The sequence below is a fragment of the Oryza sativa genome, chromosome 6 (assembly GCF_034140825.1).
Source record: "Oryza sativa Japonica Group chromosome 6, ASM3414082v1".
Taxonomy (NCBI): Eukaryota; Viridiplantae; Streptophyta; class Magnoliopsida; order Poales; family Poaceae; genus Oryza; species Oryza sativa.
In genome coordinates, this window is record NC_089040.1 from 20,413,901 (window position 1) to 20,441,281 (window position 27,381).

Here is a 27,381-nt window from a genome sequence, read left to right on the forward strand (position 1 = left end):
GATTTCAGGGACCAAACTCTAGCTTCCTATTGGGCCAGGTGGATCTCTTTAAATTTGGCAATGCCCCCTCCAGGAATCTGCCACGTGTCCATTTAGAGGAAACAGCCTAGACGTTTCACCGTGAAATGAAAAAAAGAACAGAAAGAAAAGGTGCATTGGCGTGTACAGCCCAGTCACCCATGCCTGCCCTGGGACCTGGTGATCTGGCGCCGTTGCTACAACACAAGAAATTGCCTTCTCAAGCTAATGGGCACACAGAACCAAGCATAAATAGGATAAACAAAAGTAAAGAAATAACAAAGAGAAAAATATAAATAATTTTGCAAAATTTATCTGAAAAAATAAAATACATTATGGTTAAAACCGAAAATTGAGTCATATTGATATCCTATATTTCTACAAAATAAATAATAAAAAAACTAAATAATAGAAATATGGTGAAAGATTGAATGAAAATTTGCAATACTAAGAAATAATATTCTTCGAATGTGCATTTTATTATGGATACCGTATGCACAATTTTTTGGTTAATAAAATTGCCACAATTTTGAGGAAACATTAAGTTTTTTTCTAATAGCATCTCTAATCATTTGTCTAATTAGTTGCATACACTAATTACATGATACTTTGGTTTTCCTCATTTATCTGGGACAAACATTAAATTAAATTCCATTCGTCTGGGACAAACACAAAATTAAATTCCATTCTTTTGAAAGATTTTTTTAAGGGTGTTAAACTAACTCGTGTAAACATATATTACTTCATCAGTTCCAACTTACTGGTCATTCCCACATTTCAATTTTTAGATCATGATCCCCTATCTCCACCTTTCATCAATGCCACATATATCCAGTAATCAAAGTTAACATAACTACTATTAGAATGTACTAAATGAGCATGATAAGGTAATTTGCCGCATCCCCTCATCTGACACGAAATTTGGTAGAGTGATAAATAATCTAAAATAAGAGGTACGTAAATTTTATATATTCCATATGAGCTCTAAATAAGATTATACATATATCGGCGCGTCAAATGCAGATTTTCTAGTTTTTTACTACTAGAAGAATATCTGCGCGTTGCAACGGGTGAAAGTTATAAGCTGTGGTTAGGAGCTTGATCATCTCAAATTAGCATGCGAGTTTTTTTAAAGAGATTCATTATACGGCTTCTTCTGTATTTCAAAAAAGAATGAATTTAAAAACCGACTCAAATACAGACATGTATTTTCAAAAGCAAACGAATTTAAAAACTGCGGATGGCGTACCAAAGTACCAACGAAAACATTTTTCATACACAGATGATGTAGCAAAGTACCGACAAAAATATCTTTAATTTTTATAATATTAGAGAAGAGATTTGATAGGTTGGTCAATCAAGTTGTAGTTACTTTGAAATTTACTAAAAATATAAATGAACCCACGATTAGGACCTAGCCGTGAAGCAAAGCGGGGGACCGTTGGCACACCTTTCCGTCCTCCGCTTTCCATCTCCACCTCCACCGCACTACCAGTACCACCACGTACGTCCACCACCACCTCCACCTCCGCCGTGCGGACGCCGCCGGCTTCCCAATCCCAGCCGCGACGCGGAGGAGGACCAAATTCCTCCCCCACCCCTCCGTCAAATCTGCGCGCACCACCTCCGAGGTAAGCCTCTGCGCTCCCCTGCTCCGGCCTCGGGTTCTCCCTCCACAGCCAGCCGAGCGGGCAAGGCGCCGCCTTAGGCCGCTATTAATTTGTTACTGATTCTTCGCTAATCGCTACGATGCCCTGCTTGCTTTCTCATTTTGTGGTCTCGTGTGTCTAGACTCTAGAATAGGTAGCGCGGCGTCAGCAGGTTTGGGGGTTCGGTTTGCGGCTGCGGAGTTTTCTGCCTTTCAGGCAAAGCCATGGTTATAACCAGGGTTCAAATTTTCGGTTTGGCCGATTCTATCGGAGGTCACCGAAATTTCCAAAATTTTGAACAAATGTTGGTTAAATTTGAACAAAATATTACCAAATTCATAAAAAATTTAGAAATTTCGGTCAAAATATTTTCGTATCGTATCGGGAGGGTCCGAATTGACCGAAATTCCGGAATTTTGAACCCTGGTTATAACTGGGTGGGTTAATCTTCAGGGAGGCTTGATTTAGAATTTCTTTAGTTTACAAAGAATAAAGGCTTGTCAAATGTTTTGTGTCAAAACTTATAGTAACAAGTTTAGGACATGAAACATGGAGAGAGTTTGATGATTTCTAAAGAGCAATGGTAATTCGGTGGTTCTACACTAGTGTGGTGGATGTGATCCAAGCTGTCAATAATGAGGCCACACTTTGGTAGTTTGGTCTTTGGCGGGAGCTTTGAAACTCCAAAAGCTGTTGTCTAAGTAGTTCTTGCGTCCTAGAGAGGTCGGCTTGAGTTTCTTCAGTTTTTGAGTGGGTGTGTGTTGTGTTCTGTAAGACTTTCGGTGGGTGGGTGTCAGGGTTTGTTTAAATCTTGCATCCCTTGCATTTCTTTCTCTCTCTTAATGAAATGATATGCATATCTCTTGCGTGTTCGAAAAAAAAAAATCAGTGCTTCTACTTTCATCACATGATGGTTTTGGACATTTTGGCCTCTGAGAGACCCTGGCATGGATTGACTTGTTGGAACGATTGCTACTGCTCATTTCCTTGTCTTTTGCAGCATATAAACATGAATGCAATAATTTCTCTCCAATTTTTCCAAAATAGAAATCTAGCTTCGGTTCAAGATCAGCAAGAAGTCTGACATATAAATGTATGGAAATGACAGCACCAGTATCTGATTAAATTTTTGAGTAAATAATGAAGACTGCTGGTAAAAATATCGTAGTTGAAGTAAGAGAGAAGAGAGAAGAGAGAAAAAAAGTTTGGGTCTCTAGGGACCTGATCAATGAATATTAAAGTCCTGGGATCCATTAAAGTTTTGAGTAAATATTGAAAACAACTACTGAAAACTCGATGTAATAATTATTCTGTATTTTTTTAACCATGTATGCAGATTTGAGGACTGGAGATCCAAGCAGTCTGTTATGTCACTGCGGAGGCATAATGCTTTAAGTTCACTTAAGGAAAGAACTGCTGGAATTTTTGCATTCCTAGGAAACCTTGTGCATTCTGAAACCTTAGAGAGATCGGTGCTGCATGAAATGAAGTTGACAACTGGAACTCTTCATCCTCAGGGACCATTTCTGCAAAGCTGGAACAAGATATTTGTTTTGTCATGTATCTTTGCAGTTTCTGTGGATCCATTGTTCTTCTATATCCCGGTTATCAATGAAAACAATACATGCTGGTATTTGGATAAAAAGTTGGAAATCACAGCAAGTGTCCTGCGCTTTTTCACAGATATCTTCTATATACTCCATATCATATTTCAGTTCAGGACAGGCTATATCGCGTCTTCTCCTACAACTTTTGATCGGGGTGTCTTGGTTGAGGATAGATATGCAATAGCAAAGCGATACTTGTCAACATATTTTCTGATTGATGTCTTTGCTGTTCTACCCCTCCCTCAGGTACTCGGCATGGCATGTACTTAGTTAAGCTTAGTATGGAGCTATTTTATAGTATAGTTCACATGATCCTTTAGAATTATGATGGAGTGGATGCACCTTTGATAGTCTCTACATGATAAAAATAATAGATATTCACCTCTTTTATGATTTATAATGATATAATGGAATTCACATGTTGGAATTATGGGTTGATTAGTGAGGATGCACTTTTGGTAGATACCACATTATGAAAATAAAAGATTTTGGTTTTGGCCTGTTTCAAGAGTGACACTGATACATGCAATCCATATGTTAGAAAAATGGGGTCATATACAAAGAGCTTTGTCTGTTTCTTCTATGAATTTGCAGTCTTAATAGTGCACTAAGTTATGCGCCTTTGATTTCTCAGTCAAGCTTGTAAGCATGGTCAATTTTGTTACCAGGTGGTTATTTTGGTTGTGCTACCTAATCTTCGAAGCTCAGAGGTTGCAAAAGCCAAAAATATCTTGATGTTTATAGTTCTATGCCAATATGTGCCTCGACTGATCAGAATAAGACCACTGTATCTCCAAATCACAAGGTCTGCTGGGGTAATTACAGAGACACCATGGCCTGGTGCTGTTTTGATCCTTTTAATTTACTTGCTCGCCAGTCATGTAAGTATTCTATTCAATAACTCTGGATAGTCAACAATGCCAAATAAATTGTCCTTTGCCAGAGCAATATTTAACTGCAATAGTGAAAAGCTGAAAACATGATCAATTTCCTGTAAAGATTAAATGAATTTATTATTGATCAAAATAAATTCGGCTAACTTGGTTTGAGGTGTGGTATGGGCGTAGTCTCATCTTTTTCTTTTTTGGCCAAACCAGAGCCATAAACACCTCGTCTTGTGGTTTTCATCAGCAAAGTTGTCTAAATTTGTATACAGAAAGCAATGGTGTAACCTTTAAAAGTTTTTTTTTTTTACTTAAAGTTACAGAAATCTTAGAAGGAAAATGATTTTGTCCAACATTTTCTCTGCGAAAGAAACAGAATTTTAGTTTGTCCAATCTGAAATACACTCTAATAGTAACAATATAAATTATTACTTTATATCAGCTATCATGTAACAAATATTTTCAATGAAGTTTGATGCTTAGTGCTTAGTAGTTCATCCTTTTTCTTGTGGGTCAATTCTCAAGAGATATTCTATCACATATACACCAATTTCAGTGTCATCAATGCATATTTGCAACAATCTTGTCCACTTTTTCTATGATTATATATTTCCATGCTTTATTGGCTCTATCTGTTTCCTAATGGGTGTCATTTATGAAGTCATAACAGTCAAGATTTACAAAATAAAAGTCTTTATATTGGTAAGAAAATAATATGTATGGATTTTGTTTTCTGTAAAAAAAATGGCTATAATATCCTTATAGGTGACAACACTTTGGTCTCTCAAGTTTTGCTTGAGGCTCCTGTTGGGCTCTGATGTATCATCCAGATGTGTGTGTCCTCAAATTTTCCTCATTAAAAATTAAAATTGGATCCACCGAGAGCAGCGCCTGTACAGGACTTGTCGGTGTTGACTCTTGACCTCTTGACTTGGCCAACTTGTTTGATATGCGTGTCCTTGTGGTGCTCCAACTGGTTTTAAGGAGTAAAGACAATCTTGACCCATAGTCGGAAAACTTTGAGGACTGGGTGGATAAATTGGAATGTCACGGACAATCACAACCAAGGAATGGCCTATGGAAACTTGACTTCATACTACTAAATTGGCAAATAATTAAAATGTTAGTGGCCCCAGCAACCATCTAGTTGACTTCATTCATAAGTGGGATACTTTTGCAACTGCAGTGCCACTAAATTGGATATAATTAAATATTTCTGTGCACCTTATATATTTATGAAAAATCTTTTAACTGCTGCAGGTCCTTGGAGCACTCTGGTACTTGCTTTCCATTGAACGCAAAGATGCCTGCTGGAGAGACGTGTGTCGTAATAATAGTACAGGCTGTAATCAGGCATACTTGTACTGTGGGGATAAGGAAAACATATTCTTACAGACTGCTTGCCTTCCAATCAACTCAAACAATATAGATCCGAACTTTGGAATTTATGTGCCGGCTCTAAATAATGTCTCACAATCAACTGATTTTTTGGCAAAACTATTCTATTGTGTTTGTTGGGGTCTGCAAAATCTTAGGTCCGTGCAAAACTGAAACATTTAAAATATTTTCTGCTTGAGCTAATAAACTTCTGTATGCCACATATATTTATGTGTTGGTCTATTTAATGCAGCTCTCGGGGCCAAAACCTTAAGACAAGCACTTACGCATGGGAGAATCTGTTTGCACTTTTTGTCTCAATATCAGGCTTGGTTCTGTTTGCACTGCTAATTGCTAATGTGCAGGTAAACATATTTAGCATCATTGGCTATGAATTTTACAAGTCATTTTCTTGATTTACGTTATTATTCAAGCTTTTCATAATAGAACTTGCATAGCAAATCAGAAATATGCTAAAATTTTAAGTGTGTTATGAGTCTAATGCCTACATAATCAATTGAAGAGAACATGAATGCTATCTACTGCTGCTAAAGATATATCCTAGAATAACAGAGAATATTTTTATGAGTGAATTATGGAAAACTGAACTATAGTTAATCAAATTAATTATGAGAAAAATGAGTCCAACTTATTTTATCTCCTAGGGATATGAAACTAAAGATATGGAACCTTGTGCCAGATTCAGTCCAATACCATTTTGAGATACGACTAGCATAATCTTGGTAGGAATAAGATCATCAAACCTTATTTGCAACACTTGTCTTTGTACAAAATGGTTCAGGTCTTCTACTACAAAGAATGTTTAACAGGATCCCTGACATTGATTGAAATTATGTGTTTTTGCTGAATGATGATAAATGCGTAATTTTGGTAGCTAACTCATGCTTCCATTTTTTGTGAGTTTTACAGACCTATTTGAAGTCAGCCCATTTGAGAGAAGAAGAAATGAGAGTGAAAAGCCGTGATACAGATCAATGGATGTCATATCGACTGCTTCCTGAGAATCTCAAGGAACGAATACGGCGTCATGAAAAATATAGATGGCACCAGACGAGCGGGGTTGACGAAGAACTCTTGCTTATGAACCTCCCCAAGGATCTTAGAAGGGCTATAAAACGGCATCTTTGCTTATCACTTCTTATGAGGGTATGTTCTCACATGCTTCTTTTGCAGAGTAACCTGCTGTACTAATCTTATTTTTGTGGCTTATCCAATTTCAGAAAATAAGTTGGTTAAGTAAATAATTTGGCCATTTTCACGTAGCTCAGCCAAACCCAGTTACAGTAGCGGACCCAAGAAATACGAACTGAGATTTGGCTGAGCACCACTTGTTTTCTATTTATTGTAGCATAATATTTTCAGTCCGTGCAGCTCATCATGCTATATTGTTTAAAACCGGAATTGCATTTTCCTCACAATTGTTGATAACATCAAAGTATCCTGGTTGTTCAAGAATGACAAATACCATGTTCCAAAAGGCACATAAATGAAAGCTAAAGGCTTCTTTTACCGCTTATGTGTTGCAAGGTCTCATTTTTTTTTCTCTCTGAGCCTAAGCCAATTACCTCTTTTTTTAGATAATGGAATAAAACATCCCGGCGTTTGCTCATCAGAGTTACAGCCAATTATTACAAAAGTAACACCCAAACACTGAGTGTAGAGTAACACTCAAACACTGAGTGTAGTTCAAATGAATATGTACAATAGAAGCACACAATTCATGCCAATATGCAATATTCTCACCAACTAATGATCTCCTAAAGGAAACATTGAGTATAATAGATCTCATAACATTAGCAATAGTAGAACTTTTCCTTCGGACAATAGAGTATAAAGATGGATATTTGTCTTTAAAAGCCAGGTTTCCTTGCCATTTATCTTCCCAGAACCTTATTTGTTTTCCATTATTTACAATCTAAGAACCCATATCTAAGAAGTTATCTTTGACCTTCATGAGACCTGACCAAAAATGAGAATCGTCCTGTTTCTTATTAACTTGGCTTATAGACTGATTGTAGAGATACTTTCTCTTCAATAGATTTTGCCATACACCTTCCTCGTTAATCAACTTAAGCAACCACTTACTCAAGAGACACTTGTTTTGTATTTCCAAGTTATGAACCCCTAAACCTTCCTGATCCTTAGGTTGACAAATGATATCCCATCTAGTAAGTCTGTACTTTTTTTTATGGTCATCCCCTTGCCAAAAGAACCGTGATCTATAATAATCAATTTTTTGAAGAACCCCTTTCGGTATCTCAAAAAAAAATATCATAAACATAGTTAAACTTGAAAGTACAGAGTTAATCAAAACCAGTCTACCCCCAACAGATAAATGTTTTCCTTTCCAACTACTAAGTTTTTTTTTCTCAATTCTTTGCTCAATCATTTTCCAATCTCTATTATTCAGTTTTCTAAAATGCATTGGTACACCAAGATATTTAACTGGGAGAGAGCCAAACTTACAACCAAAGATGTTAGAATACTCATCATAATATTCCTTTGCCTGACCAAAACAAAATAATTCACTCTTATGAAAATTTATTTTTAAGCCAGACAACTTTTCAAACACAGATAAAATCAATTTAAGATTCTTCGCTTGTTGTAAGTCATGTTCCAAAAAAATGATAGTATCATCTGCATACTGTAAAATAGATAAACCATCATCCACTAGGTGAGGGACTACCCCATTCAATGAACCAACATCTTTAGCCCTCTTAATTAATAAAGTAAGCATATATGCTACTATATTAAAAATAATTGGAGATAAAGGATCTCCTTGCCTTAGACCTTTGTAAGTTTGAAAATTATTACCGGTCTAATTATTTACCCTAATACCAACATGTCCCCCTTGAATAAAAGAAGATATCCACTCACACCATTTAGGAGAGAAACCTTTCATTCTGAGCGTCTATTTTACAAAAGACCATTTAACCTTGTCATAGGCTTTTTCAAAATCGATCTTAAAAATCACAACACTTTTATTTTTGCGATGTAATTCGTGCATAGTTTCATGCAAAATAACAACACCTTCCATAATATTTCTCCCAGGTATAAAAGCAGTTTGAGTAGGGATAATCACCTTTTGAGCAACACTCATTATTCTATTCGTAGCAACTTTGGTAAAGATCTTAAAACTAACATTAAGTAAGCAGATAGGCCTATATTGTTAAATGGTGAGAAACCTTTCATTCTGAGCGTCTATTTTACAAAAGACCATTTAACCTTGTCATAGGCTTTTTCAAAATCGATCTTAAAAATCACAACACTTTTATTTTTGCGATGTAATTCGTGCATAGTTTCATGCAAAATAACAACACCTTCCATAATATTTCTCCCAGGTATAAAAGCAGTTTGAGTAGGGATAATCACCTTTTGAGCATCACTCATTATTCTATTCGTAGCAACTTTGGTAAAGATCTTAAACTAACATTAAGTAAGCAGATAGGCCTATATTGTTGAATTTTCATGGCCTCAGCACACTTAGGCAAAAGAATAATATAGTACCAAAGTTAAGGGAGAATAAAGGCAAAGTACCATTATGAAAATCTCTGAAAATATCCAATATATCATCCTTAATGACATCCCAAAAGACCTGATAAAACTCAGCAGAAAATCCATCAGGACCCGGAGCTTTATTATGTTCCATTTGAAAAATAGCCTCTTTAATTTCCTTTCCAGTGAATTCTTGTATTAAAGCTTCATTCTCCAATTGAGATACTTGTGGGATGTCCACAAAATTATTTTCATCAAACTAGAGATCAGAATCATCAGGAGGACCAAAGAGGCCTTTATAATAAGTGGTAATATGCGATTTTAGATTTGCATCACCATTTATCAATTGATCCCCATCTTGAAGTTGAAAAATTCTGGTTTTTCTATGTTTGCCGTTAGCAACCAAATGAAAATACTTTGTATTTGAATCACCCTCTAAAATATCCTTAGTTTTAGCCCTTTGATACCACTTAATTTCTTCTTCTCTCAGAAGAGTAAGCCAATTACCTCTAAAATGGTGAAGTAGGTCTTCCAATAGTCGTGTGCTTTAGGTGCACACCAGTAATATAGCTTGAAATGTTCAGTGCATGAAATGTGTTTGAGGTACTTATGTAGAAACTGGAAAATTAAGTCATGTAAAACCGTTGATGTACTAGTAATGGGTCATCTTTTCACATTTTAAGGTTCTGGGTTCAGACATTATGTTCAGAAAGCATTACCAAACTGGGAAGCGGTGGGAAGGGTGAAAAGGACGACGGCCATTGGGGTTTACATGGTGAATCGGAAATCAGCTCCATCATCCAACTTCTGTAGTTTCTATGCATCTGAAATGCTCTTCATTTACGCTTATAGGCATCTTTTTTCACAGCATTGGATTTAGTAGCAGCATAGCAAGTCACCAGTTTGGCTGTGGCTTTTGAAGGTCACGTGTTTATTTCTTTTTTTTTTTGGATGTATAAAATTTTGTTGGAGCTATAACGGCAAAATCTTACTGGAATTAGTAAATAACTCCTCTAACTAACTAGGAGTAAATTAAACAGGACAACAATGCCAAACGAAGCCATAATCTAGGGAGGTTCTTTGGGGACATGTTCCAGGGAAACCTTGAATCTGTTGCAGCAGTAACCGTTGTGTTAATATCTTATTTGTGTGAATGTAGATCATTTATCTCCCTGCTATGTATTTTACAATTCTGTTTTCTTTGCTTCAGGTTCCAATGTTTGAAAACATGGATGATCCGCTCTTGGATGCCTTGTGCGACCACCTAAAGCCTGTTCTATATACAGAAGGCAGCTGCATAATTCGTGAAGAGGATCCAGTATATGAAATGCTCTTCATCATGAGAGGTAATCTCATGAGTATGACAACTGATGGTGGAATAACCGGCTTCTTCAAATCTGATGTTTTGAAAGGTGGAGATTTCTGTGGCGAAGAGCTCCTGACCTGGGCTCTTGACCCCACATCAGTTTCCAGGCTCCCTAGCTCAACCAGGACAGTGGAGACAATGTCCGAAGTCGAAGCTTTTGCCCTGACGGCTGAAGACTTGAAGTTTGTGGCCACCCAGTTCCGACGGCTCTACCGCAAACAGCTCCGGCACACGTTTAGGGCCCCTTTGAATTGTAGTAGCGAAATAGTGGAGGAACAGGAAAACACATTATTCTGACAGAAATGTAAGTGTAAAACAGATGATTGCAAAACACATGAATAATTGTTTGATTGGGCCACAGAGAAAACATAGGAATCGGATGACTTTTCCTGGACCTCTTGCTAAATTTCCTTTAAAACCTATATGTAATGAGCTATTCCATTGAAATTGTATAGGATTTAGAAAATTCCAATCCTTTGAATCAAAGGGCCAAATAGGAAAATTTTCTATAGGATTTCAATCTTATGAAATCCCTTCATAAATCCTTTGATTCAAAGGGGGCTTTTAAGGCTTATTCAGTTTGGAGGAATTTGAATCCATAGGAATAGGAAAAGTGGAGGAATAACAATGTTAACATACATTAATCCATAGGAATTTTTTCAAGAGGTTTGAGCGGATGGAAAAATTCATGTTTCCTCTGTATAATTTGTAGGAGAGGAAATTTTCCTTTGGTTTTCCTATACTTCAATCCTACAAACTGAATGACACTCATAGTAATTAATCATTAGAAATCGAAATCCTCTGTTTTTCCTCCAAAACGGACGAGCCCTTAAGTTCTACTCGCAGCCTGTTTCATACAAGCAGCCTGGCATAGGTACTGCAGAAAGAAGATCGAAGACTCTCTACGCGAGAAGGAGAAGAGGTTGCAGTTCGCAATCGTTAATGACGGTGCTACAACTCTCAGCTTCAGGGCAGCAATATATGCTTCGCGTTTCACTGGCAACATGATGCGGATCTTGAGGAGAAATGCCACCCGCAAGGCCTGGCTGCAGGAAAGTGTGCCTGCAAGGTTGTTACAAAAACCAGCAGAACCCAACTTTGCTGCAGAAGAGCACTAGTTCTGTTTACCACGAATGCGTAAGGAAATTTTTGTGCATGGCTTGTGCACTTTTTACTTGCTGATATTTTTGCTTTCGGTTGACACTGACCTACAAATTGAGGAGAGGAAAAAAATCGCAATAGGTATCTCTCTGTAACACTGTATATGTGTTGGTGTATGATAATAGGTCCAATAATACTTTAGGGACATCTGTAGTTATATTAGTATTCTGTTAAACATGTAGCAGTTCAGTACAAGAATTATTCTGAATATATGGAATAATAAACAGAGTAGGCATATTTACTTATAACAGGGTATATTTACTTATAACTCAAGGGTCACCATATCAGGTAATCTAGAAGAGCATAATATCAGAATCTGAACCTTAGTAGTTGATCAGCATAACATTGCTAAGACCAATACCATAAAACACCATTATTTACCTGTGATTTCTGTAATCAGTATACTTTGACATCAAGATCAAGATTTATAATTTTTAGGACATTAAATCCCTTAAGTGATACTGTCATGATGCATCATGTATGAATGAAATCATATTAATCCTCTGGATTACTATTCAGCATGGCAACATAAGGATCTGATCATGTTAGTTTATTAGTATGTAGCAAATTTCAATATCTCTGATGGTCATTGCATAAGCATAATTAAGGATTTAATCATGCTAGTGTGATTTCTATTTTAGTAATGCAATTCATAGGTTTATTCATGTGAGCATTCATTCATCATGGGCATACTGGCATCATCCAATCTAGCAAATCAATTGATCTAGAACCCTAGAACTAGTAATTACAATCCATAGCATAGAGTCATTAAGTTGACCATTAGGATTAACCTAATGGTACACCACAATCATATATCAGTAGCACAAAAGGGAATAACATCTTACCAATATAAAACACTAGAAATCAGGAGAGGGGGGGGGGGGGGAGTACAGACCGGAGAGCACACTCATGGAGATAGGTCGGGGCCGCCGGAGTTGCGCGGTGCTTGGCACCGGCCATCTCCACGGCAGCCATGGCAATTGGAGAGGCAGGGCAACGGGTAGGGTTAGAGTTGGGATGAGAGAGAAAAAGAGGGAGGATAAGGGGAAAAGAAGAAGGAAGGAAGGAGAGAGGAGGCGGCGGCGGCACCCCGCCGGGCAGCCAGGCAGAGGCGGCGGCGACGCCCCCTACAATTGGGGCGCAGCGCCGCAGCCCTTGTGCGCCACAGCGCCATGGAGAGAAGAGAGCGAGAAAGAGAAAGGGAAAAACGAGATGAAGAGGAGAACGAGAATAAGAGAGAAGAGGAGGAAGGTGGGCTAGGTGGGTTATGCTTTGTTGGGCTTTTATTTGTGTGAGCTGTAGATGGTGGGAAATTAAAAAATTAAAAAGTAGAACATGGAATAAAAAGAAAATCATTATCTCTATCTCTACTATTATAAAAGTTTAAGATATTTTTTTGGGAGTTTTTTCGTTCGTCGTGAAAATTTATGTTCGATTTCTATTCGGCTTAGGCTTGACTTGTCCGTGGCACGCAGAATCCAGACGCGCGATGGAGATCGAAGGCAGATTTTGCTTCATGTCTTGACTCCCGATATCTCACGTCTCAGCGTCACCATCTTTTTTTTTTCGTCCGCTCTGTGTTCTGTCTCCGCCTCGTGTGTCGCATGGCCCACCGGACCGTGCATTTCCAGATCATTACCGATCATGTTTGCAGTTTGCATCGTCTTGCATGCGATGGAGAAAAGCATGGCGTCACTGATCATGCCGCATTGCTGCTGACTGCCAAGAATTGATTTGTCAGATGAGAGTTTCATGCATGCGTGCATGCAGCGTGCACTAAAGTTATAGCCATTAGTATGGAACTACTCCCTCCGGTTCCATGTTAATTGACGTTTTGGACAAGGTTAAGGTCAAACTTTTATAACTTTGAACATCAATAACTTTAAAAATATTTAGTTTAAAGAAATTAGAACAACATATATAGATTTGTCTTTTAAAATACTATAATAAAAATAAACATGCATTTATTTATTATATATATTATAATAGAAAAATAAGATTTGTCATTATCCAAAACGTCAATTAAAATAGAACTGGAGGGACTATAGTTTATGCAAAATGAGTTACACATCCCAAATTAAATTAAAGAAGAAATATTTCGGTCATTACTCCCAAATCTATATTTTCCGCTTCCTCGGAGCTAAATTTCATGTATCAAATTTGCATTCAGTATCCATCTATCTATACTTAATTAAAAAAATTCATAAGACTTCCGATGGAATTTTCGTCTGCTACTTGACTCTCATCATCTCGTGTCATCCCACATTGTGCCATCAATTGTTACACTACACCCGATTGAAATCTCTACTATTATAAAAATTGAAGATGTTTTTGCTGGTATTTTGATACGTCATTTGTATTTGAGTCGGTTTTTAAGTTCCTCCACTTTTGAAAATACAGATCCGTGTATGAGTCGTATTTTAAGTTCGTTTGCTTTTGAAAATACAACAGAAGTCATATAAAAAATTTCTTAAAAAAAACTTGCATGCTAACTTGATATGGAAGTCAGATTCCTAATTGCAGCTCATGATTTTATAAAAAAAAATCTAAGCGAATTCCCACCGTAAATTTTATCCTAGCTAAAACCGTACAACAATAATAAGATTAAAATAACATTCATCCGTTGCAACGCACGTGCATTTTTCTAGTAGAATACTTAAATTTGTTTAAAATCTTCAAAATAAGTTCTTGTGCCCAAAAACAAAATCTCAATCTCAATCTTAATCTCAATTCAAATACAAATCGGAATCATCACAAAATCCTAGAGAAAACACTACTGCAAGATCACAAGAACATATTTCATCAACAACAACGACTACACAAGAACATCACAGGCACAAAAACATAGACGCTGGAAGGGAAGGGTGCCGCCGTTGTCGTAGGGCCGCTGGGCCGCCGCTGCCTCCCCTCCCGCTGGATCCGGCCGAGGGGAGAGTGCTGTCCCTGCGCACCACCGTGGGAGGGGGAGGGGGAGGGGGAACGGCGCCGCCGCCGGTGGGGAAGGGGGAGCCTCCCCTCCCGCTGGATCCGGCGACGGGGAAGACGCCGCACACACCCGCCACCGTGGAAGGGGGAGGGGGAACGGCGCCGCCGCCTGTGGGGGAAGGGGAGCCTCCCCTCCGGCTGGATCCGGCAGCGGGGAGGACACCGCATCCGCCCGCCACCGTGTGAGGGGGAGGGGGAACGACGCCGCCGCCGGTGGGGGAGGAGGTGCGGCGCCGCCACGGCGAAGGGGGAGAGGCGCCGCTGTTGGGACACCGCGCCGCCGCTGCTTCCCCTCCCGCTGGATCCCGCGGAGGGGAGGGCGCTGCCCCTGCCCGCCGCCTCCCCTCCTGCCGCTTGCCGTAGCCAGCCACCGTGGGAGGGAGAGGGGAAGGGCGCCGCCACGGCGGAGGGGGAGGGGGAGCGGCGTCACCGTGGGAGGGGGGAGGAGGAGCGGTGCCGCCGCGGCGGAGGGGGAGAGGCGACGGCGTCGTTTTGAGAGAGAGAGGGGGAGAAAAAATGATTTTAGGGTTAGGGTTTAGCTGACGACCTTTTATATAGGTTTGGATCAATCTGGAGCAACGATTAGATCGGACGGCTGTGGCTGCTCCCGCATCGGGCTGCGATTCCCAGGCCGCCACACAATTGGACCGTCTCATGGACCGCGTGTATGCTCCGCACGGAATACGTTCAGTTTAGGTCCCTTAAGGCTGTTATTTCCTTCTAAGACTACTAATAAGACTACCAAACGGTACATTTTTCGCAAAAATTATCTATATGAAAGTTGTTTTAGAAAACATATTAATCTATTGTTTACTAATACTTAATTAATTATAGATTAATAAACTGCCACGTTTTATGTAACAGTACTCTCTAAGAAAATAAAAATGGCTAATCTCTATCTATACTTATATACTTCAAAAATTTGAAAATGTTTCCATCATCCGTCTAAAATTAAAAAAAGAGCGAAAAAATTCGATTGTATGTAAAAAGAAAAAAGTCCGATTTCATAGTTTACACGTTATCTACCTCTAATCTAATATAATCTAACATTATATATACCTATACCTAATCTTCCGGTGAAATTTTCGTCCGTCCTCACCTATTTTTGTCCGCAACATCCCAAGTCCAACACACAACAAATCATATAGAGTCCGCATCAAATAGTACTTCACTTTCAGTTACCCAGAAGAGAACTAACGAGAAATTTCAATTCGCAGGCTGAAAAATTAAGCTCTGAAAATTTCAATAAAATTCCAAAGAGTGTAATTGTAATTTAATTAGACAAATTTGTATAATTTAATTATACACCTACCAACTTAAAAAAATATCCAAATTTTTAAGGAAATTTGTATTTCAATTAATTACATAATGTAAATCTTTTTTAACTTTTTCTTAATTTTCTTGTCTTTACACTTCCCGTGCAAACGCACGGGCATTTTGCTAGTAGAATATTTAAATTTGTTTAAAATCTTCAAAATAAATTCTTGTGTATCTTGAAATATTATTGCAGTCACTGTTTATTCATTTTATGATTATACTCTGATCAGAGGTGTACATCTTTACCCACAAGACACGCCTTTACTCTGCATTCCATTGCAATTGGAACCCATCATAAAAAACGTGACATAACCCTTTACCCATCCTAGCCGTGAACAAAAGTACCGACCCAACCCTGCCTACGGCCGGTATCCCGGACAGGCAGGCCAGGATTGAGCCCCTAGCAACAGGATCTAGACCGGGTGCGCCACACACATAGGGGTGAGACCACCCGCTTACTAGTCCAGTGCCATGGCATCTCGACTAACGGACACCGGCCCGTGTAGCCTTCATTTGCCTAGACATCTCGATTACCGAGCCGCAGCTCGCATAGCCTTCATTTGCCTCAGAGATATCCATCGTCGCAACGACTTCATCCATCTCTCTCCGTGTCCTTTTGTTCAGGACTAGGCTGAGCACCGAATTAAGCCTTACCCACTAGATATGTGGTTAGTACGGTAGTGCTTTGCAACAGAGGCCCGAGCTTAATCCTTATATTGGCTAGGGTGCTACTTCCCACAACTGGCATGCACACAAACCCACCGGAAAACATGTTTTAGGGGTTTTGAAAGAGGAAGAGAGGGGTATGTCCAATTCCACAATAAGCCAACCATTCCATAGTGTCCAAGTGATATGAGAATTCCTAAAGTCTAAAGTTATAAAACCACCTAATGTTGCCTAATTAATCAGCGAAGCATCTACCTAAATTCATACTAGTGGAACCATGAATGGAGTGCCCACTAGTTAGGGTTTTGTTTTCCTAGGGTAAGCAAGGTGATAATAACAATTGCAATGATAAGGCTATAACAAGGATTAATAGGTAATGCTAAATAAAACAGTGATAGCGCGGGAATTTAAATAAAGTAGTAATGCAATAATTCAAATCAAAATAATTTTATAAACTGGGATTCAATATGCTCAAGGATGATGCGACTTGCCTTGTTCAGAGAGAACGGCCTTTCGAACCTTCGGCGACGACCATGAACCACGCTTTGGGAACCTTCGGAACGACGAAAGCTACGCGAAGCACACAAGAAAAGCTATAAGCCTATAAAGAAGCAATAACAATACATAAAAACAAAGCACATGGTTCTTTAGGTTATAACAAACATTAGGAGACTTGAACGGATCGATTGGGAGTTCGTATGACCAAGATATGATCATCCGAAGTTTAATGTTGTTACATGGAGATTTATGGATTATTGTAATTAGGTTTTGCAACTATAAAACAGTGTAAGCGCTAGCCTGGAAAAGACAGGAAGGCTGCATTGTTGACATGCGGACCCCACATGTCAACCTAAGAGACCACAGTAGACCGAGTACACAGAGACGGTCCACGGGTTGACGGAAGCGGACCCCGTGTGTCAACCGAGGCGAGTGGCCGACAAACGGACTCCACTAGACACCACGTGGGCTGCACACATGGAAACCACGCGGCTACCGAGCGGGCACACTAACAAGGTCACCACACACACACACAAATGACTACCAACACCGGTACATGAGTACCGGTGTCGACAACCGCACAACGGGCATGGCGACACCGAAAGGACGAGGACGGGGGCAGCGAGAGGACGGACCCTTACCACCACGCAACGAGGCGTGGGAACGACGACGGCGAACGGGCGCGGCAGAGACGGCTCGGGGACGACGAAGGCGAACGGTGAGGGAACGACTTCGGCGGCGATCCTTGGACGGAGGCGAGAGACGGCCAGCATAGGGCTTGACGACGCGGAGCCGAGGACGAAGACGACGACGGGGCTGCAGCGGCTCACTTGACGGACGTGGACGAGAACGACTTGACGGAGGATGGACGCCACGACGAGCGCAACCGGGAACGACAAGAGGACAACGACGACCGCGGCGAACGCCGGTGGGGAGGCAAGGACGACGTGGAACACGCTGCTGCGATGCCGACGACGGAGGCGGCGCCGCGAGATGACAAGCCGACGAGGAGGAACGGCCGACCGGAGGAGACGTCGACGAGGACGAACGATGACGACGACGAAGACCGGTGGGGTTCGGGAGGAGGGGAGGCGAGGCCGAGGACGATCTTGCCGCTGTGATGCCGAAGGTGATGGCGACGACGTCGGCCGGCGCACCGACGAGGAACAAAAGCCGGCCAGAGGATGGGAGGTACTACCCGCCGGCGAGGACACCACTCCAGAGAGCTTCGGGCGAGGAGATGGTGAGGCTGGGGAGGAGGACGACGCCGCGGAGCTGAGGGAGGCGACGGCACGGCCGACCGATGCTCAGGCGCGGCAGCAGAGGCGGCTGGTGGCGGTGCAGTGGCGGCAACGCCACTGGACGTCGACGAGGACGCACTTCCAGCGGTCACCGCGCGAAACAGAGGGCAGGCTGGGGGAGAGGAGGCGGCTGCGACGCCGAGGATGGCGACGGCACGGTCTACCGGTGCACGGGCGAGGAGGGGGAGGCGGCTGGAGGTGCGGCCACGGGGAGACGCGGGAGGAGGCTAAAACGAGAGAACGGAGGAAGAGGATTCCATTTTATAGGCGTGGGGAGGGAGCCGGCCACGGGAGGAGCGGGGAACGGCGGCGGAAAACTCGGCCGACGGCCATGGAAAGCGGCTGGGGAAGGCGCGGCCGTTCTGGACGGTTGAGAGCACGAATCAAGAGGGAAATAAAGAGGAAGGAAAGGGGATTAAAAGACCCCAATCAATTTTGGAATCCCATGCTTGAATCGCACGGATTTGAGGGAGGAAGAAGCTAGGGTTTTCACGGGAGGGAGAAGAGCCGAGCGGAAGGAAGGAGACGCGCGGTCAACGCGCGTGCGGCGCGTGTGAGGGCGCGGGCGAGCGTGGCTCGGCTTGGGCCAGGAGGCAGCCTAGGTGGAACGGGGCGGGGAGGCTTGGGCCGAGGTAGGCCGGGAGGAAGAAGGAGGGAGTTGGCCGGCCGGGAAGGAGGGAAGAAAGAAAAAGAGAGGGAGGGAGGAGAGACTTCGGCTGCGGGCCTAGGGAGAGAGAGAGGGGAAGACTTTGGGCTAGACTCGGCCCAAAGGAGGAAGGAGGATTATTTTTAGTTTTTCTTTTTAGTAAACTTTGTTAATTGTTGTTGTTGCTTAATAAATAATTCCGTTGCTATGAAAATTCAAGTAAAATTTGAGAGCTCCTTTTAGACCAAGGAGAATTTAACAAAAATTCTCCAGGCCACATTCGAATTTTTCTTGTACGTATTTTAGTGTTTGCCACTTCTTTTCGAATTTTAATTAATTCCATTATTCCTTTTAGAGGATGATTTTTACTTCGGGATGAATTTATCAGGACGTGACAATTAGGCGTCGCATATGCATCGCGCTGGCATCGACGTTCTTGTATTTAGTTTTGTTCCATTGTACTATTTCAGTTGGGTGTTTATCTTGGATTTCTTGAAGTTCTTCAATGATTTATTCGTTCTTCGATTTCGGGTGTCTCAGGCAAGTCCAACATCTTTGACCATCTCTTGTTATATTTTTGTAATTGCAATCTATATGTATCACTTTGCATTAAATTATACTTTCTATAATTAAAATCAATATGCTAATGGATTGGATTGACTGGTGGAGCTGTCAGTCATATTATAGCTGTACTCTGAACTTGCCATGGTGGTGGGGGTTCAGTTGCATATATTTATCATCATAAGGTTAAACAATAGCTGTTATATGGCATTCAAGCGCTGTAGCGATTGTGTCGACCATATGACCTGAAACAGGACATGCTGCCTTAGTAGTTCTTTCTTAATGGCTTTATCCTGCGGGCTTAAGGACTTCTGCGAATCCCGTAAGCGTGGGCTAGCGATGAGGGTTGCCGTTGTTGCAGAATGTGGATCGCCGTTGTTGCGGGATCCGATGATTCGTCGTTGTTGCGGGAATCACCCGCAGAGATAATTGTTAGATGGGATTGATGAAAAGCCTGTGACCTTAGCCTTGCCGGCATACACCATGAAGTGTGCTTAGGCGCTGGCGTGGTGGTGGTGTAGCGCGGGCATTAAAAGGTTTAAGGCGTCTATGGGTACAGCGACACACCTCTGCAGAGTGTATGAATTGTGATATGTCACTCCCTGTTTCGGGTAGAAACTGCAAACGCGGCAGGAAAGGAACCAATCGAAGGTTCTAATACCTGTGGTGCCTTATATGCAGTAGGTTTTATAATTACTTAATATGAGTTTTTACAACACTGTTTTATGAACATGCTGTTGACAGAAAACACGTGGCCTGGGAGATCTGCTTAACTCCAGTGCAGGTCCAAAGCTCGCCTTCGGATGTTGTTAGCGTGCCAGTTGATTTGATCCTGTAATCAACAAGAAATAGAAGCAAAGCAACCGTGATTAAATCTATAAATGATAGCCGATCAGCTAGATGCCGATGACATATCATTTACCTTTAAGCCGATGTCATCTGTGCATCGGTTGGCAGTCATGAATAAGTCAAGAAGGACCAAATCTACTCGATCGGCTGTAGATATTAACGATATATACTCCTTATATCGATGTATACTTAAATCAAGTGATTGGGATAGATCGGTCATCATGCCGAGACAGTATAAATCACTTAGATCGAAATATATGTCAATAACAAGACTGTATATGTTTATAGCATAGCCGATCAGATAGATCTAGCATGTATCGGCTAATACTCCGATACTACTCTATATCAAGATATTAAAGCAAGTATAATATATTGAGAAAAAGCCTAACATACTTAGATACAGCAATATCTTAACATAAAGGGCAGATTTAACATGAAAATAAGGCACATAGAACAAATGAAGTTAAATCAGATACGATCGGCTGAAACTCCGATGCTATTCTAATCGGCAACTAGAAGGCAGGCTAGAGATCGATATTCTAAGCACGACTTAATAGATCAAACTCAACTGATGCAGCATTAAGTATGAAAAGAAGAACGATATCTAGACAATCAAGCCGCTAGAAGTTTCATAGAATGGTAGATATCTCATATAATCTAGATCAACATCAATATTTAACCTAATCGGCTACCCTATATTAACAGATATTAACCGATGGCAGGTTAGATGATGATATTGCTAGAGATTATGTAAGACATATGATAACTCGACGAATTACGTAAACGGGATTAAAGTATCATAAAGATGGAAGTACTAATCCTAAAAACGCAATCCGTCATAACGAATTTTACCTCTTGTTGAAGATCGAAATCGATGCAGCTCAACCCGAAAGCAAGAACTCGTCGAAACAAAACTAAAGCAAAAAGGGTGGCGATGCGCCGAAATTGTGTTGAACGTGTGTTGTTAAATTACATAGGGCTCGGGGTCTATTTATACCCGAGAATTACAAGATATGCCCATACCGGACACGACTATTATCTCTAACAAACTCTAAGATACCACAAGTCTTTGCGGCAGACTTTTGCCCATATTTATCTATAAGGAATTTACATAAGATATCCTAATTAATAGATACAATTGCCTTCCCAGGACTCTATCCGTGCATGGCAATCATCTTGAAGTACATTAACTTGAACCCGATGTCGTGTACAAGTCATATTGTCGGAATCGGCTGTATCGACTTACTTAGCCCAACTCAGACCTAGCCGATCCTAACCATAGCCGATCTGGACTCCGGCCGATTCCTGCTCTGTTTCCAAACTCGATTTCCGCTTCCGACCTCGCTTTGATCCAATCTTCTTTCCTGACACCGATGTTACCAAATTTGGTTGTTAACACATGCATAAAATTCCTTGTTGGATTATGGTGGCTTTGGACATATATGTATTATTACGCAGGTGGATTATGGGCATATATTTGTTGGATTGCTATAGTTGGACTTGTTGAGTACCATTCGTACTCATCCCTATATATTATTCCTTGTAGTGTTGAGCTAACAATTAGGTGAAGAGAAGATTCTACAAAATTGATCAAGTGTTACATATCTCTACATCAACTTAATGTTGAAGGTGATGAAGATCTAGAAGAGCAACATACTATTAGTGTTATTATTTTGGTAAAAATTAATTTCTTATGGTTTTTAGTTAATGGGTTTCGCTGCAATTGTTTCTGCTATGCTACTATGGTGTGCCCATTTCTTGGTAAGTTGGTTCTTACTAAGGAATGAGCCGTAGACCGGTATTCTACCTCGGAAGTGGAATACGTGGGTCGCTACATATTATCACTACTTACAGTTTGGTGGGCACTCTGTCGTGCTTGGTGACAAAGGATTTTCACTGGTTGCTACCGGGCTCGTGGCTACGGAAGTGCTGCACGTACTCCACCTCGTCCTGCCTGATCTCACAACGCTCATCCGTAAGTCTTCACTGCGCCTGTCGGCAGCCTCCCTGCCGCTTCTCCTACCGCACCACTTGTGCCAACATTCATTTCCGGTAGGCAGTAGAAACACAACAACACCAACAAGGTGAAGGGGAAGAGGTCAGATGCTAGCTCATGAAGCTGATCGATTGTGGTAGAATGGAAAAGGCAAGCAAGCACAAGGGTGGTATATATTTGAGCAACAACATAGCTCTTTTGATGAACTGCTTCGTGATTGTGTGAAGGTAACTGTGTGCTTGGTTTGTCTTGAAGCCTCGACGATAGACACTACAAGGTCATGAGCTTAATCATGGTGATGTACTTAACTGAGGCGGTGGAGGAAGAAACCTAGCCGGTTGGGTCGATTCAAGCGTGCAAGGCATGTAATTAACCAAATGTGTCTTGTACGCTTTTGTTATCTAAAGTAACATATATTTGACCAAACTGTTGGCTATCTCATGCCATCCTAGGTTGTTTATCGTAATCATCTTGATATTTTTTCCTGAGATGCTACCGTATATTTTGTTTGTTTGGTAGAAATTAGTTCCCCTGATTTTTTTTTTTGCCTCTAACATGGTAAAAAGCAAACTTAGAAGTAGTTATTTTATTTTTAAGGGTTGCAAAGATTGCATCATATATGCAAATCTAGCACATGCTTGTACTTTTTTTTAGTGCCAACTATATTGTTCATGCCGTGAGACATGGAACAATAGGAGTCTCTTACATTTTTTTCCTTAATACGCTCCGACCCTCTCCAGTCTTCACCTTGTATAAAGTGGGAAGGGCTCTAGAATGCACTGCACATGGATAAATGCTACTTTCAAACTTGAATCCTGGGTGCAAAGGCAGCCGGTGCAGGCTACGTTCGAAACTGAACAATTGCTTGTTCACATGCTACATGACATGATCGAATCGTTTCTCTTCCTCTGAAAAGGTAAAAATCAATATATTTGGACATTTGAAACATGTGCCCTCATAGAAAAAGGTTGTGGCACATCGTTTTTCTTTTGTACCTATGAGTTAACCCATGTCATGAGCAAACTTAATACTTGACCATTCACATTTTTGTCATGCACAACTGGACAAGAAAAGGAGTAGAAATAATAAAAAGAAAAGGATCGGTGCTTACAATTGAGTGTGATACATACTTAATGAGTTCAATGAGTTCAAGATACGTAAGGTCACACATTTTGAGCAAGTTCTAGATGTAGAAGGCCAACTCAAATCAGACCAGCATACGTAAGGTCCTGTATTTTCATGGAGGACATTCAAACTAATAAACAACTAGTAGAAGATGATGTTGAATCGACAAATCAATTCTTGCAGCCAAACCTAACACGAAAACATGATAAGGATATGTTCATTTGGTTAACAACATTAGGCAAATACAACCACTTGATAGGCCAAATGGGGAACAATAGCTCTTGCACAATCTGCCAGGTAGTGCATACACAAAGGCATTCTCCTAATGTCCAATAGGCAAGCATGCACATGAAAATGAAAAGAAATAAAATTTCGTGAGCTACCAACTCAGATAGTGTATACGTTAGACAGTCATTAAGTGTCACAATACTCATATTTTTTCGGGGCATGCAACACTACATATCACTTGATGTTTACATTCACAGTTAGTATGGAAGCTTTAGTTATGCTGCCACACATTTTGATAAAAAAAGAATTGAAAGTTAGAAGAACAATCTTTGTGAAATGGAGGGAGTAGTTTGTGTCCATCGAAGAAAAAAGGGTTGGACAAGCCATAGGTTTAGTGACCAACAAAGGTGAGATCATTAATTTTTCATCTAGGAGGGAACCATCTGAGGATGTTACTAGCGCCTAGATGATACATTAAAACTAGAACACAGTGTTGGTTTCAAGTTGTTTTGTTTACTTCAAATTAAGACCACCATCCATCTATACAATTCGACTAGGAGAACATGCGAGCTATGTATTTTTTAAAAACTAAACTACTATGACAGTTTTGACTGGGTCATAAAAAAAATTTCATGTGAAAATATGTAGGATGATCGAGATGACATGGACATCAGTCCTCGTAGCCCAATTTGACTTTGTATGGCCCTCCTATGGAGACTAAAGTTTCATGACATTAGGCTAGTAGGATTCTTCATATTTTGCTTGCACACATCCTTCCTGCTTCCACCCCCATATTTGGTTTGTTGATTTCATTGACAACTTAACTATGTCCTCTATTGTACTTCTCTATTTATCCCAAGTGTTGTCAAGAGAAACCAGGCAAAGATTCAATAATTAAGACAATGTTTAATGAGGTAAGTGTTTATCATGAATACAAAGAAGCTATGGAAGAGGACACTATGATGAGCATACATCCACGGGAACATTATTTTCATAGCTAAGAAGAAAACATATTGATTAATGCACAAGAAATCTGAATACAATCCATCAAAGTAACGTTGTTTCATTTCAGTTCGACATTTTTTTGCACGAGCGAAGTAACAAAGTTGCACATATGTTTGTAGTAAACTGAAGTGAGTGCCTTAATTGCTCTAAATTCTATAGAACAAGCTTTAGTATGCAATGTCGATCAAGAAGCTCTGATGTTTTCTGAGAGTTTCAATAAGGTCCACCAATTTTATATATGGATTATTCTGATCATCAATCAACCAAGAAAGCAGAGTGAGATCAAGGATTGGCAAGGCGCTCCTCTGACACATCAGCAAGGGTCATAAGGTTGCACCTGAGAACGTTCTCGATGAAATAGCATATGTCGTCTTTGGTGTTCCCATCTGGAATATCCACTACAAATGATTCGACCACCAATGTTCCAAGTTGGCCATCGATGACCTCAGAGTGGATGGTTAGGATGGATGAGTAATTCTATTATAAAGACAAAAATTATATATTATCAGTTTCACAACAACTAAAGATCTTTCATAAAAGGATAAAATCATTATGTTCCCCAAAACATGGCATGGTTCCTTATTTGCCTCTCATTCTCTCAATGAAAAGTCAGTCTAGAGCCAACATATTAGTGATACATCCTAAACAAACAATAAATCTCGCAAATTTTTAGATGCAAATAAGGATGTGGTGCCAAGCCGCTACTTATGGAATTGTATTATTTCTTCATTCTCTATAGTTAGGTATACATGTTGTTCCTTTAGCTTAAAAATATCTATATTGTGTATCATGAATTCATTTCATAAAAGACAAAGCAAAAGAAAACCTTAGACATATTATCAAGATTAAATTTTTACCTTCAACATATGATCGCCCCCAATAAACTTGACTTTGAGGATATGTTCGTTATCATCAAGCAACTCTAACCTCTCAGTGCTCCTTGTGGCTGGAAGCCCGCTTTGAACATTGACCTCCCTAACACATCCGGTCACAATAATGTTTTCTCGCATTACGCACTTTCTCACAAAAGGTTTGAAAAGTTGTGGCTGATCAAACCTCCTCACTAGTGACCAAACCTGAATAAATATAAAGAGACCAAACAATATTAAATTCCAATATGACTATAGAACCTTTGTTTCATGAGTGCCTTTCACACAAAGCACACAACATTTTCGTTTGAGTGATTTTCACACAAATTGTGAAGTCCAAAATGTGTGTGTGCGCATGCGTGTGTGTGTTCGTGTGTTGGGGCATGGTGGTGGGGTATTGAAATAAATCAGTACATAATATGCCATCATTCCCAAAGTATAGGTAATTCTTGCGTTTCAGATTTATCCCAAAATAGAAGAAACTCTTGAGTACCACATCCTCTCAACCACTCGTTTAATTTGACCCAATCTTACACACAACAACCCTTCGACTCCCACAGCCACCATTTGTTTTCATCTTTAATCCTTTTAAGAAGTCCATACATCCTTATATTTTTTTGGCGAAGAGAGTACACTCAAAAAAGATATTGATTAATTAACATCAATGTTAAGAATTAATCTAGGTCAAAAAAAAAGTTAAGAATTAATCCTTGGTCATACTTCGTGCAATTCTTGAAAAAAATTATTTACTGGCATCAATTCAAATTAATATATCTAATAAAGCATTGATATGTTTATTGACACAATACAAAGCCATATATAGCACATATCATCTAGAAAACAAGCAGTTAAGAACCTAATGATTCCAAGAATCATGATCAATATATAGTAAAATTATCACACACACACACACACACACAAAAACCAGATAATGTTAGTTATTATCTCTGCTTACGGTTTGGAGGGGCGCCTTGATATGCTTGGCGACGAACGAGGTGCACTGGTTGCTGCTGGGCTCGTGGCGGTGGAACTGCCGGATATACTCCATCTCTTCCTCCCGGAGCTCACACCGCTTGTCCGCTAGTCTGCACTGCACCCGTCGGTGGCTCACCATTGGCAACTTCCCTGCCGCTGCTCCTCCCGCACCACCAGCGCCGTTCATCTCCGGTACACAGTAGCAGCAGCACCAATGATTTGGAGGAAGAGAGTGAGGCTGACTACTCTTGAATCCGAACAATTGATGGGATGGAATAAACCGCCAAGCACAAGGGTGGTATATATATAGCCAGCAACATAACCCTTTCGGCAATCTGCTTTGTGATTATGTGAAGCAAACTGTGTGCTTGGCTTGTCTCCTTTCATTGGAGGTAGCCGCCGAATGGAAGGTGAGCATGAGCTCGATCATGGCAATGTGCTTACGTGAAGCGATGGAGGAAAGCAAACCAGCGGGCTGACTAGGTTCATGCAATAGTGTGTAAGGCATGCAATGAACCAAACGTGTTTGCGTGTATCCTTGATTATGCGGAAACCGAAGATGCCTCGCACTCTTTCTGAAATAATATTTAATTGATAAAACCATTGGCGAGGTCTCATGCTATACGAAGCTGTTTTATTGTAGTCATATTGATCTATTTCTGTGATGTTACTGTATCTTTAGCTTGTCTGGTCCAAAAAGCTAAAAATGGTAAAAGTGATATTATTGACACTATTTCGGATGCAAGAATTTCATTTGATTGCAATATGAGCCACCTATGATT

General features: G+C 40.4%; 2 protein-coding genes and 1 long non-coding RNA gene across 7 annotated transcripts; 1 reads left to right on the plus strand and 2 right to left on the minus strand.

Moving 5' to 3' along the window:
- The first annotated feature begins 1,440 nt into the window (after positions 1–1,440).
- On the plus strand, positions 1,441–10,835 carry LOC4341190 (cyclic nucleotide-gated ion channel 1). Its single transcript, XM_026026511.2, has 7 exons — positions 1,441–1,649; positions 3,004–3,520; positions 3,943–4,155; positions 5,419–5,693; positions 5,789–5,900; positions 6,466–6,702; positions 10,262–10,835. Exons 2-7 carry the CDS (start codon positions 3,035–3,037, stop codon positions 10,712–10,714), a joined length of 1,776 nt encoding a protein of 591 aa, XP_025882296.2. The 5' UTR covers positions 1,441–1,649; positions 3,004–3,034; the 3' UTR covers positions 10,715–10,835.
- Positions 10,127–12,810, minus strand: LOC112939383 (uncharacterized). The gene is made up of 2 exons (XR_003243054.2): positions 12,474–12,810; positions 10,127–11,625 (listed from the first exon to the last, which is right to left on the minus strand). It is a non-coding gene; the product is annotated as an uncharacterized lncRNA (long non-coding RNA).
- Positions 12,811–21,316: 8,506 nt separating this feature from the next.
- On the minus strand, positions 21,317–26,899 carry LOC4341193 (abscisic acid receptor PYL3-like). 5 transcript variants are annotated; one of them, XR_010742249.1, is made up of 5 exons: positions 26,580–26,899; positions 25,613–25,831; positions 25,093–25,232; positions 23,104–23,844; positions 21,317–21,765 (listed from the first exon to the last, which is right to left on the minus strand). XR_010742249.1 is itself a non-coding variant. In XM_015786368.3 (4 exons), exons 1-4 carry the CDS (start codon positions 26,784–26,786, stop codon positions 21,648–21,650), a joined length of 684 nt encoding a protein of 227 aa, XP_015641854.1. In that variant the 5' UTR covers positions 26,787–26,899; the 3' UTR covers positions 21,317–21,647. The 5 variants fall into 5 exon arrangements, 3 of the variants coding, with proteins under 3 accessions (XP_015641854.1, XP_015641859.1, XP_015641857.1); XR_010742250.1 differs by having other exon boundaries at positions 23,104–23,626; positions 26,580–26,898; XM_015786368.3 differs by lacking the exon at positions 23,104–23,844.
- Between the last annotated feature and the right edge of the window lie 482 nt (positions 26,900–27,381).

What these genes read in the sequence shown, in the direction of transcription:
- LOC4341190 (XM_026026511.2), top strand. Translation starts at nt 3,035, where the DNA reads ATGTCACTGCGGAGGCATAATGCTTTAAGTTCACTTAAGGAAAGAACT. An exon ending in TTTACTTGCTCGCCAGTCAT is followed by an intron (nt 4,156 to 5,418) that starts GTAAGTATTCTA and finishes TAACTGCTGCAG; the next exon opens with GTCCTTGGAGCACTCTGGTA. An exon ending in TGGGGTCTGCAAAATCTTAG is followed by an intron (nt 5,694 to 5,788) that starts GTCCGTGCAAAA and finishes TATTTAATGCAG; the next exon opens with CTCTCGGGGCCAAAACCTTA.
- LOC4341193 (XM_015786368.3), bottom strand. Translation starts at nt 26,786, where the DNA reads ATGAACGGCGCTGGTGGTGCGGGAGGAGCAGCGGCAGGGAAGTTGCCA. An exon ending in GGGGCGATCATATGTTGAAG is followed by an intron (nt 25,233 to 25,612) that starts GTAAAAATTTAA and finishes TCTTTATAATAG; the next exon opens with AATTACTCATCCATCCTAAC. An exon ending in TTCATCGAGAACGTTCTCAG is followed by an intron (nt 21,766 to 25,092) that starts GTGCAACCTTAT and finishes CATCGGTGTCAG; the next exon opens with GAAAGAAGATTGGATCAAAG.